Below are 11,875 nucleotides of genomic sequence, written 5' to 3'. Positions count from 1 at the left end.
ATAAGCGCGAGGTACCTCGGCGACGCGGCGGCGGCCAAGGGTTTCGGCCGCCTCTCGCTGAATGAGTGGGAGGCAAACCTCCTCCACGAGTCCAAATACCCCGCTCCGCCCGACGTACGCCTTCCGTCGCGGTGGAGGCTCAGCGCCGGCGGGGTCGCTATCCCCCCTCTGTCCGTCCCCGAGACGCCCTATTTCCACGCCGAGATCAAGCGTGCGTGGCGTCCCTGACGGCCACGGAGCGGGCGCTCCCGGAGTACGCCGCCGACAACCACGCGGCGTGGGCGGCGTACTTCGAACGCCGGCAGGAGGAGCGGCTCGTCTCCACGAACAACGCGCCCCATGCCGCGCGGCCGCAACAACAGCAAGGGCCGCCGCCTGAGGTGGGGCGTCCCTGGCCGCACGCTCAGCGGTGTCCTCGCACACGTCGAGGGCGGCAACGACCCGCCGCTCGAGTGAAGCAGCGCGCCGGGGCGAGGGGTCGAGCAGCGGCCGTGTCAAGGAGAAGCATCGGCCGTAGTTTAGGTTTTTTTTCGTCCCTTTTATTCGTGTAAAAAACGGCTAAATTTCGCCAAAATTTGCCATGTTTGTTCAAATTTGGCCGTGTTTGTTAAAATTTGAACGAACTGTGGGGGCGTCTGAGGGCGACCTGGGGCGACGGCTGGAAACGTGTTCGCCCCCACGTCGAAAAAAACACCGGCTCGCCCTCAAGCGCCACTTTTTCGTGCCCTTGGGGGGCCGAACGGCTGGAGATGCTCTAAACTTGTTAGCGAGTTCCTGCGCGATGTCTAACTGTGCCTTTCTCACTAAAGTTGTTTCAAAGAAGTTTGGTTTGAAACAATCATTTTGTTTCAAAGATGTCTAACTGTGCCGTCTGTGGTGGGGCGTCCCCGGCCGCACACTCGAGGGCATGCTGACGCACCTCGAGGGCGGCAACAACCCGCCGTTGGCGTACCCCCCGGCGAGGGCGGCCGTCACGGCCACGGCTCACCGCCGACGTGACGGGCAATGGTTGCCCAGGAGGTTCGGCCCCTCCTCTTCTTCCTCCTCATCACGCTCTTCTTCGCACTCCTCCGGCTCTCCGGCGCCGCTCGGCGTCAAGGCCGAGCCCCGCCGCCGCTCGGCCGGCGCACTCGCAGCGCCGGCATCGTCATCAACGAGGGCGGCCGGCGCGCCTCCTCGTCGGCTCCTCCTCCGCGCTTCGTCAAGCCCAAGACGGAGTCGGGGCTCGCGCCGGTGAAGACGGAGCCGGGCCTCCTCCCCGCGGTGAAGACGGAGCACGGCGGCGACGTCGAGTTCGACGACGACGCGGCCCTGGAATGGGCGCGTGCGGAATCCCTGAAAATGGCGAGGGAGCGCCAGTGCGCCGCCCTGCAGCGATTCGTGCAGCGCCGCCGGGGCCGCGACGAAGGAGGCGTCATCGTCATCGAGGACAGCGATGACAACGACGCATTGCCGCCACCAGTCCACGTTGGCGACGCCGGTCAGGGGTCCACCAAGGACGGCCGCGTCAAGGAGGAGAAGCCCGACGATGGCGGCGACGACGGCGACTACTCCGTGTTCAGTCAGTTTCTTTTTTAATTAGATATATTATGTAATAAAAATCTGCGACTATTATATAATATATGCCGAACTTCGCCGAACTTTGTCCAAATTTGATATATTTTTGCCTTTTTTGAACACGTCTGGGGCGGCCCGATGTCTAACAGTACAAATAACACAAGAAGTAAAAATGACATTTAGGTTCATAGACCATCAAGAAATGATTACAAACACTAAAGCAAGCTGAAGGCATGCTGCCGTGATCACTGGATTCAAGCAAATCACGTTGTAATAGACAGATAGAAAGCGTATGTCAGAAGGATTCAACCTAAAAACAGACGAACAAATCCACCAAAGACGAAAGCTGACTGAATCCAACCTCCACACACCCTCTGATGACGATAGGTGCACCCACCAAGAGAGGGGCTATGCGGGGAGAACCTTAATCTTCCTAAGCATGACACAAAACCTAAACGAACACAAAAGAACACCTAAAAGCATAATGCAAGCACATCAATCTCCAGGCAAGTCTTCTTATTAAACCAAACATATAACAGTCTGTAGCGTGGCATATAGATACATACAAATCGCAAAAATGTTGTCCCCGTAGAACCAGCCTGTTGGAGCCCACCCAACCCCTCGGTAATGCATGCATTTACAAAAATCTGCAAAGAATAAATGGAATGTGCCTCCACAGGGAAACCAGCGGCAGAAGAATGTGGTGCGTCTCAATCCAGACCGTAGAAATCACTACCACACGATCGTAGAAGCCAGCAGCCGTGGTTTCGTAGCCCTACTCTGAATCGTAGAAATCACTTCCGCACGGTGTAATTACATCCGACTCCAGCATCTGTACCACCCTATGCATCGTCGGCCGCTCCTCCGGCAAAGAGCTCACGCATTGCTTGGCGAGAGAGAGCAGGGCGTCCAGGGTCTCGATCTGCACGCCGTCGCAATCCGGATCCACAATCTCCCGCTCTCTGCTCTCTCCAGCCAAGAAGTTTAGCTGCCATATAGCAAGTTAACCCTTTGTGGTAAATACATAAAAAGATGTGACATGCATGAGTTGTGCACATGAAGAGAAAGGAAATAAAAAGGTCGTACCCATCCAACAATGTTCAACCCCTTCTCAATGAATGACGCATCAGTAGGTCGCTTTCCGCTCAGTATCTCGAGTACCAAAACTCCAAAACTGTAGACATCCGTCTTTTCGGTAGCCCTGCCACTTTGCATATACTCTGGATGTTCCATATTGCGAATATTAGCTCAGATTATTACAAAGCGATGCATTTTCCGAAATGAAGTGTGCATTTTCGTTCTCATCATTTGACGAAATGGAACAACTTTCACATACCTGGGGCAAGATATCCAAATGTTCCTGCAACTATTGTAGTAATATGAGATTCTTCATCCTCCAGTAGTTTTGCAAGTCCGAAGTCTGATACACGTGCCTCAAAATTGCCGTCCAGTAAGATATTGCTCGACTTAATATCACGATGTATTATTCGAGGTGAGCAATCATGATGCAAGTAAGCCAGGCCTTTTGCAGCTCCAAGTATTATGTTAATGCGTGCCTCCCATTCCAACTGCTCAGTTTTTTCTGCCAAGAACGATGAAATGTGAAACGTTAGCCTGGGCTTTAAAAAGTTATTCCTGTTCAAATGGACTAATGCTCATGGACGACCTGAGCAAAAGTTACTTGTACAAGGTCAATTTGGTTCAACATAAATTTTAGATGGAACCATAGTTAAGGCTGTCCATCCTTGTTTAGCTACAGAAATGAACTACAGACTATTCAGTATGCCTGCAAGTAAATACTTCCTCTGTTTCTTTTTCTTATAATGTGTACTTATTTTTTGAAAAATTATAAGGCGTACTTTAACCATGATATTTGCATGTATGCCATTTGAAACCAAGGTGTTGTGAACCTTGATCCATCGTGACTCGTGAGAGAGAGAGAGGGTGCTTACTCATAAATTTTGAAGAGAGGAGAGATAAACAAGGACAAAAGAGAGAAAATGTTACTGAATTTGCATGCACGCCGTTTTAAAACAAGTGGTGGACCAGTGGACCTTGATCCACAACATGATGACTACCGCGCTGAAGATAACCAAAAGCTGTGGCTTGAAGAGTTTGGGTAGACATAGGTTACTATTAGAGAATAGCTTGGAGATGATAGATGCATTGTTCTTACTTGACTCAAACATGACATCCTTGTATAGTGGATGCTCAAGCCCTTGACCTTTCCTAACACAATATGGACCCCTAAATCTCAATGAATTAGGCTCCTGCAATTTTAAATTTCCTAACATGATACTATTGATCAAAGGACCTCTGATCTCCCTCTGTTCGGGCTCCCTGCTGCTAGTCCACAACATAATGACACAAAAACTGTAGGCCTCGTATTTGTATACAGAGGAAGTGGCATATTTTATTCATCCTTTACATTGCACGTGTGATCAAATCCTATTTTACTCCAAGATATGATGTAAACTTGACCTTGCCTATAACCAAAATCTACTCCAAGGACACAGTTGTCTGAACTTTTTTTCTTGTAGGGTCTTGTTTGATTGAGAAGGTAAAGGTCTACTCTAAGGATCCTCTAGGCCTCAAAATTGGATCGCAGGCAAAACCAACTTTTTTATCTGTACTCTTTTCCTTGCATAGCGGCACCAAACATGTCTTAAATTCAGGATTTCCAGGTTTTGATGTCACGCTGAGTTTCAGGCACCAATAACTTAATCCTATAGGCTATTTTAGTGTTGGCTTAACACATGCTTAAAGGTCATTGAGGAAAGCAAGCTAACATCAGTTTATATTGCAACTGCAACTATGAATAATTGGAAGAGTTCAATGAAAACAGAATTAAGATGTATGGCGAAAAGAAAAATATGGAACTCACCATGTAGCACTTCATCCAGGCTTCCACCTGGAAGGTAGTCATATATCAACAGTTTCGATGAAGGGGAATTGCAATAGCCACGGAGATTGACCAAATTACGGTGCTTAACACTTCCCAATATCTCAAGTTCTCTATCAAAGAATTTGTCACGCCCTTCATTTGTTTTCACTATCCTTTTCAATGCAAAAACGTTGCCATCATCCATTGCAAGTTTGTACACAGTCCCAAAGCCACCTGCTCCAATGATATTTTCCTCATCCATGGTCTCTAACTTCTTAAGGATATCTTTTGTGGAGTAAGGGAGGTCCCCATGGAACATCACAACAGAAGAGCCTGAAATGATAAGCAAGGTTATAACAAAAGTTCTTTATGACATGTGAAGTACTGGCTTCGCATAACTCATGGCATCGTTACCTCCACATAGCTCCACCCTGAAACCATGGATATCTTTCTTCCCGAAACTTTTGTACAGAAAACAACCCCAGAAACACATCAGAGCCACTAATAGCAGAGCTCCCACTGTCGCGACCGCACTTATAACAACTCTGGAACTCCTTTTATTTGTGTCATCTACCATAATAAAACATCAAAACACATAAGAATGCAAAATTATTGTGAACTGAAAATACTATAGGCCCATTGTTGAGAATGCAAAATTGCCATAAGTGAGTTTCCTAGTGGAATATAAAAAGATCTATTAGCTATTATTGGCATCAATGATTAAATGCACATTTGACCTTGTCAACCAAAAATATTAGACGCATACAACAAATAATGTTAGACTAATGTTCAAATATCTGTTACCTTTCAAAGGCTGCTGGGAGCCATCTGATGGTGATTGAAGTGCATCTTTGCACACTGAATTAATCTGCCTACCACATAAATCACGGTTCCCAATAAAGCTGCATTACCATGTCAACATTCAGATGGGTAGAAGGAAGAGTAGCTTATGGCACAATGCATATACGCTTTTACTCGATTGAATATGCAGATTGAATTAAATAGATATAAATAACAGAGGAGAAGACAACTCACGAAGTTTCATTAAAATTGGCAAGTGAACCATCTGATGGTATTGCTCCTGTCAGAAAGTTCATGGATACGTTGCTGCATAGGATGTGAAAATAATCATTTGGCTGGTAGCATGTAGCTTATCGTAACAGGTTTGGTCAGCTTATGGACATAAAAAAAAGCACTTACAATGATGCAAGTTTGGTCAGGTTATCAAGAGAATGCGGGATTGATCCCTTCAACGTATTGCTGGATAAGTCCCTGGATAAAATAAACATATTTCAGAAATAGGAAGTAATATCTAAATTACTTAAACAGGGAAAGTGAATTTATCTACATTTCAATACATATAATTTGTGTTCAAGCCTTCTTATATGACCCATAGCAGATGTAGTGACATTAGTCTAGCATGAGGTATTTATCTGATGCGAAATTAATAATCAAATTTAATAAATAAGCTAAAACTACAGAGGACTCACAATGTCTCAAGCTCAACCAGATCACCAAATTCCAAAGGGATATATCCACTTATATAATTTCCTTGTAGATATCTGCAAGTCATTTCACAACAGACGAAATAAGAGCCTGGTTTCACAGAAGAAATAAAAGCAAAAATTGCATGCTAGAAGTTCTCTGGCACACATACAAGAAGCTTGTGACCAAATGGCTGTCCTCATGATCATTAATTATCAGTTGCAGCATCCAACATTCATTCAATGGAAGAAAAAAACATATGTACCAATCAGAATTACTATAAAACTTACAGTTGTTGCAACTTGGTACAATTTCCTAGCTCGGGAGGGAGTGAACCATACAAACTGTTCTCCTGTAGTGATCTAATAACATAAAACCACCTTTATCAGAGACCAAGTTTTTTGATATACAAGGCGGGAAGTAGTTAAGAAATGCAAAAAAGAAAAGGTGAACACACTTACAAAGTCTGAAGCTGATTTAGCCTTCCAACTTCTGGTGGTATGGGCCCGACTAACTTGTGATACGGGAGAATCCTAAATGGAAGGCAGTGAGTGACCTTATGGCAATGCAACTCAAAATACTGAATATGAATAGAAACTAGGAAATGGTGTCCAAAATATGAACACCAAATAACTGAAGCAAAACAGTGAGTGGATAGGTTAAGAAGTTGAGCAAATGACAGAGTTAATATACAGAGTTTTTTTCGAAAAGGAAGTTAATATACAGAGTGGTTTTCTGTTTCTTACAGATAGATCACTCTCTTGCTGTGACGATCGCATTTAACACCCTTCCAGTTGCAGGGATCCGCGTCTTGTTCGTGCCAATTTAGAAAGACCCCATCTGAATTTGTGATTGCCTTCTTAAAGGCGAGAAGTGCTTCACCTGTATGAAACAGTTGGTGCAAGATCAGTATTGGATAAGCAGAAAAAACAAATCAAATGGCCCGTGAGCAGCCACAACCATCATCACATACCATCTGAACTTAGCGCTCTTGCTGCACGAGCCCCCCAGTGCAGGATGATCAGAATAAAGAGGAAACTGGGCTGTTTTCTGAGAAAAAAGCCCATTTGTCACCACCTGGTGGAGCATACAAGGGTGACTAGAGCATGTTCCAGAGGTCATGAATGAGGATATACGGTATGCATCTTTACAATCGGGGAGAACCCAACCAACCAACCCTGCAATGGTGAAAAGCAAAACAAATCAACAATCATATAGTAACAAATTAAAGACGCGCTCAGGGAAAAATCTTAAGGCTTGAACGGCGGAGAAAAAATAGCAGATCAAATGCAGTACTTTTCGAGATAACGGTATCCGGGGCTTTCGCACGAAATTGGCGGCCATGATATGGGAGCTAACTTTTTTTTCGAGATGGTATGGGAACTAACTGAAGCAACATTTTCGGTCTTTTTATGCAAAAAAACAATCCTTTCAGGCCAACTGAACTAGCTGCCTTCAAGCATCTGACTTCGAGATTCCCCAAATCCAAGAAAATAAATCTACAGGGCGGAAGAATTAGGCAGGCTGGTTTCTCAAATCGGGAACCGGGAGCGGATCTAGATGGCGTGAGCGGCACGCCCGGAGCGGAAATCCTGGAGCTGGGTGGGGTTTAGCTAAGAGCATCACTGGATGGGAATGAGCCCATACCTCAAACCCTCAGCGGGGCGGAGAGAGCAGGAGCGCGATCTTGCGGCGAGGAGGGCGGCGGCGACGCTAGGCTGCTACGGCGCGGCGGCCGGCGGTAGAGCCACGTTGGGTTGGGATTGGTGGGTCAGGGGCTCAGGGCTCGAGGAGGAAGAGGAGCTCGGGGAACAGAGGTACCGACGATTAGCGGTGGGGGAGATGGAGGATGTGAGCTAGGGAGTGGGGAGAAGCGGCGCTGGGTGTGGTGTGGTGTGGTCACTGTGGTGGTGGTGGTGAGCAGAGCTGAGAGCACTGAGCACTGGGCAGAGTGAGGGGGGAGGGTAAATGGGTCCGAGGAGATTAGGCAGCCGGTGGTGTGGCGTGGCGCCGTGGCGGTGGGTGCGGGAGTGGGACTGGAGCTGGAGCGAGTAGTCGTAGCAGTGAGCGTGAGAGAGTGCGGTTTTGTCCGCGCACGGCGTCAGCGACGGCGGCACACGGGACGGAACGGGACGAACGGCTAATCGCTCAGTTACCACTTACCAGATTGCCTTGCATGATACTATACGGAATTTGTCTGATTAGATTTATTTATTTTATCTTTTTGTTAGATAAAATAGTGCTTAGAGCAAGTTCGTTGTCCGTATTGCTGTTTAGCAGCTATCATTGGGTTAAAGGTGTTTGTACTTATACCCCAGAAAATGGGCTTGTATTATGGCACGCAAAGTGACAACGACATCTCTCTTCACTTGGACGAGAAAAGCGACGGATTCTTTGCTGCGGAGAGGGCTTTAAAAAAAATCAAAACAAACCTTAAACTTGTAGACGAAAGATAAATCGGATCCTGAACTCCCAATCCCTGAAATCAACACACCGAATTCATTGATCTCGGACTATTTTGAACCTTGAGATGTCGATATTTTAGATGTGTGTGTGTGTCTATCTTTTTTCATAGTGTGTGTCTATCTTTTTTCATATATTGTACTCCCTCCGTCACATAATATAAGAACGTTTTTGACACTACACTAGTATCAAAAAAGTTCTTATATTATGGGACGGAGGGAGTAGATGTTGATATTTTTTAATATAAGTTTGATCAAACTTTGCAAAGTTTGACTTGACGCAAATCTAATATGCAGAGTAAAAATGACCGGAGGGAGTAGTGGCTTTCATCCTACGATCTGTAGCGCTCGTTTTCGATCCCTGCAGCACGCTTTTCATTTTCTTACATTTTTAACTGGAGCGAACACTAATGGGCCGACCCATTGCGACTAGTGGGTGCGAAAGGACGGTAATTTGCCCTGAAAAAAAAATCTCCCTCAACCGCAATCAACAATCCCGGCTTTAATTTGCCACATCAGCAATCCCTGTTTGGGAATACTCTCAGGGTTTAAAATAGGCCGGGATCAATGAATTCGGTGTGCTGATTTCAGGGATTCGGAGTTGAGGCTTCGATTTAGCTTTCTTATACAAGTTCAAGGTTTGTTTTGGACCTTTTCCTCTCTTTTTTTGCACGAAGAGGGCTCATATGTGTTAGAGATATATGTGGTATTTAGAGATTGTTCAAGATTAGATAGGAATTGTTTTCATATTATCTCTAGGAGGTGTCTTGCCATCCAAATCTTGTACTCAATATATACTCGCCCTCGAGGCTCAATAATACATCAATGATTCCATCAATTCCCCCTCTCCATCTACATGGTATCAGTCTAACCCCGATCCAAACCCAGCCGCCGCCGCCGCATAGCACTACACCACCCCCGGGGCGGTCAATCTCCATGATCGCCATCGGGGGACACGTCGCCCGTACCTAGGGTTCGTCCGCCGGTCGTGTTAACTGGCTACCCTAGAGTCTTTTTTTCTCGATTGAAAGTGCAACTATCCCCGGGTGGTTTTGGTAATTCCTAACAACATATAGCTCATTGAGCTAACATTATTCCAAGATTAATATTTCAGAAAAATCTCAATGAATGGCATGGCATGGATGAGGAAAGTGGATCCCTCAAAATTCTAAGGACAAAAAGTTTGGCTCAAGCTTCAAGATCAAGACTCTACATTTTATATTTTAGTGATCCAAGATCACATTGAGTCTATAGGAAAAGCCAATACTATCAAAGAGGGATGAGGTGTTGCTTAATGGCTTGCTTGCTCAAAGTGCTTAGTGATATGCTCCAAAACCCTCAACTACCTTCCCACATCCACATATGACCTAAACCAAAAGTCAAACTCGGCCCCACCGATTCTTTCTATCCGGCGCCACCGAGTTTCAAATGTCATAGCCACTGCCACAAACCCTAGCAATTCGGTTTCACCGATAGGGATCTCGGTCTCACCGAGATGGGATTGTAATCTCTTTGTTTCCCTTCGTAACGTTTCGGTCTTACCGAGATGAGCGATCGGTCCCACTGAGATTGCAATGTAAACTCTCTGTTTTCCTTTTGTAACATTTCGGTCTCACCGAGATGAACGAATCGGTCCCACCGAGTTTACCTGACCAACTCTCTGGTTAGCTTCCCTGTTCAAGAATTCGTCCGATTAACCAGTTAACTTGCCGATTAATCCCTACTCGTAGGGTCACCGAGTAACGGATAAACCGATAAACCGTCCGATTAATTGATTAAATGGCCGATTAACTTGCCGATTAGCCTATTAATCCCCTACTCGTCAGCCAATCGAGCAGCTACCAGTTAACGATTTCCTCAACAATGGTTAGCTTGTTACCAAAATCGGTCCCATCGAGTTTGTGTAATCGGTCACACCGAGATTACGTTATGCCCTAACCCTAACCATATCGGTCCTACCGAGTTGCATCTCAGTCCCACCGAAAATCCTCACGGTCACTAGGTTTGCTGAATCGGTCCGACCGAGTTTAACCATTCGGTCCCATCAAGTTTGGCAAATTGTGTGTAACGGTTAGATTCTGTGTGGAGGGTATATATACCCCTTCACCCACTCTTCATTCGTGGAGAGAGCCATCAGAACATACCTACACTTCCAATACACATTTTCTGAGAGAGAACCACCTACACTTGTGTTGAGATCAAGATATTCCATTCCAACCATATGAATCTTGATCTCTAGCCTTCCCCAAGTTGCTTTCCACTCAAATCTTCTTTCCACCAAATCCAAATCCCGTGAGAGAGAGTTGAGTGTTGGGGAGACTATCATTTGAAACACAAGAGCAAGGAGTTCATCATCAACACACCATTTGTTACTTCTTGGAGAGTGGTGTCTCCTAGATTGGCTAGGTGTCACTTGGGAGCCTCTGACAAGATTGTGGAGTTGAACCAAGGAGTTTGTAAGGGCAATGAGATCGCCTACTTCGTGAAGATCTACCGCTAGTGAGGCAAGTCCTTCGTGGGCGACGGCCATGATGGAATAGACAAGGTTGCTTCTTCATGGACCCTTCGTGGGTGGAGCCCTCCGTGGACTCGCGCAACCGTTACCCTCCGTGGGTTGAAGTCTCCATCAACGTGGATGCACGATAGCACCACCTATCGGAACCACGACAAAAACATCTGTGTCTCCAATTGCATTTGAATCCTCCAAACCATTCCCTTTACATTCTTGCAAGTTGCATGCTTTACTTTCCGCTGCTCATATACTCTTTTGCATGCTTGCTTAAATTGTGTGAAGATTGCTTGACTTGTGCTAAGACAGCTAAAATCTGCCAAGAACTAAAATTGGGAAAAGGCTAGATTTTTATTTGGTCAAGTAGTCTAATCACCCCCTCCCTCTAGACATACTTTCGATCCTACATCGATCATTTGATATGGATTTCTCTCTCTCTCTCTCTCTCTCTCTCATCGGTCGCATTGATCGGTGTTTCTTTTTGGTTTTTCGATCTAAATCAGTTTGCGTCCTCTGCCACCGTCGTCGACCCCACGCGCCTCTACTCCAACACCGGTGCGACCACCCAGCATCGGCCAGATTGTTGATCCCACGGCATTATTATCTTTCCTTGACGCCTACTCTGGTTATCATCAGATCTTCATGGCCAAGGAAGATGAGGAGAAAACCGCATTCATCACTTCATGTGGCACATACTGCTTCATGTGTATGCCTTTCATATTGAAGAGTGCTCGTTCAAAATTTGCAAGAGCAGTCCAGATTGGTTTTGAGCCTCAGCAGCACAGAAATGTGGAACCCTATATGGATGATATAGTGGTCAAAACCAAGGACAAATCAACCCTCATTCAAGATTTAAAAGAAACATTTGCAGGTATGCGCAAGATCAACTTGAAGCTCAAGCCTGAGAAGTGTGTGTTTGGCGTTCCTTCTAGCAAACTTCTTGGGTTTTTTTGTATCTCAATGTGGAACTGAAGCAAA

General features: G+C 45.8%; 1 protein-coding gene across 1 annotated transcript; it reads right to left on the bottom strand.

The window, feature by feature from the left end:
* Nucleotides 1-2,039: 2,039 nt before the first annotated feature.
* Nucleotides 2,040-7,893, bottom strand: LOC119285228 (LRR receptor-like serine/threonine-protein kinase FEI 1). The gene is made up of 14 exons (XM_037564464.1): nt 7,574-7,893; nt 6,900-7,104; nt 6,673-6,808; nt 6,388-6,459; nt 6,217-6,288; nt 5,932-6,003; nt 5,642-5,713; nt 5,477-5,548; nt 5,246-5,343; nt 4,856-5,011; nt 4,442-4,774; nt 2,894-3,139; nt 2,644-2,777; nt 2,040-2,545 (listed from the first exon to the last, which is right to left on the bottom strand). Exons 2-14 carry the CDS (start codon nt 6,991-6,993, stop codon nt 2,333-2,335), a joined length of 1,770 nt encoding a protein of 589 aa, XP_037420361.1. The 5' UTR covers nt 6,994-7,104; nt 7,574-7,893; the 3' UTR covers nt 2,040-2,332.
* Between the last annotated feature and the right edge of the window lie 3,982 nt (nt 7,894-11,875).

This window comes from Triticum dicoccoides, chromosome 4A (genome assembly GCF_002162155.2).
Source record: "Triticum dicoccoides isolate Atlit2015 ecotype Zavitan chromosome 4A, WEW_v2.0, whole genome shotgun sequence".
In the NCBI taxonomy this organism is placed as follows: Eukaryota; Viridiplantae; Streptophyta; class Magnoliopsida; order Poales; family Poaceae; genus Triticum; species Triticum dicoccoides.
The sequence above is the reverse complement of the archived record's forward strand: the minus strand, read 5'-3'. Positions and strand labels throughout refer to the sequence as shown.

Coding starts and splice junctions, on each gene's coding strand:
- LOC119285228 (XM_037564464.1), bottom strand. CDS start 6,993: ATGGGCTTTTTTCTCAGAAAACAGCCCAGTTTCCTCTTTATTCTGATC. Junction 6,289..6,387: donor CTAAATCAGCTTCAGACTTT/GTAAGTGTGTTC, acceptor TTATGTTATTAG/ATCACTACAGGAGAACAGTT. Junction 3,140..4,441: donor CCTGGATGAAGTGCTACATG/GTGAGTTCCATA, acceptor CGTTCTTGGCAG/AAAAAACTGAGCAGTTGGAA.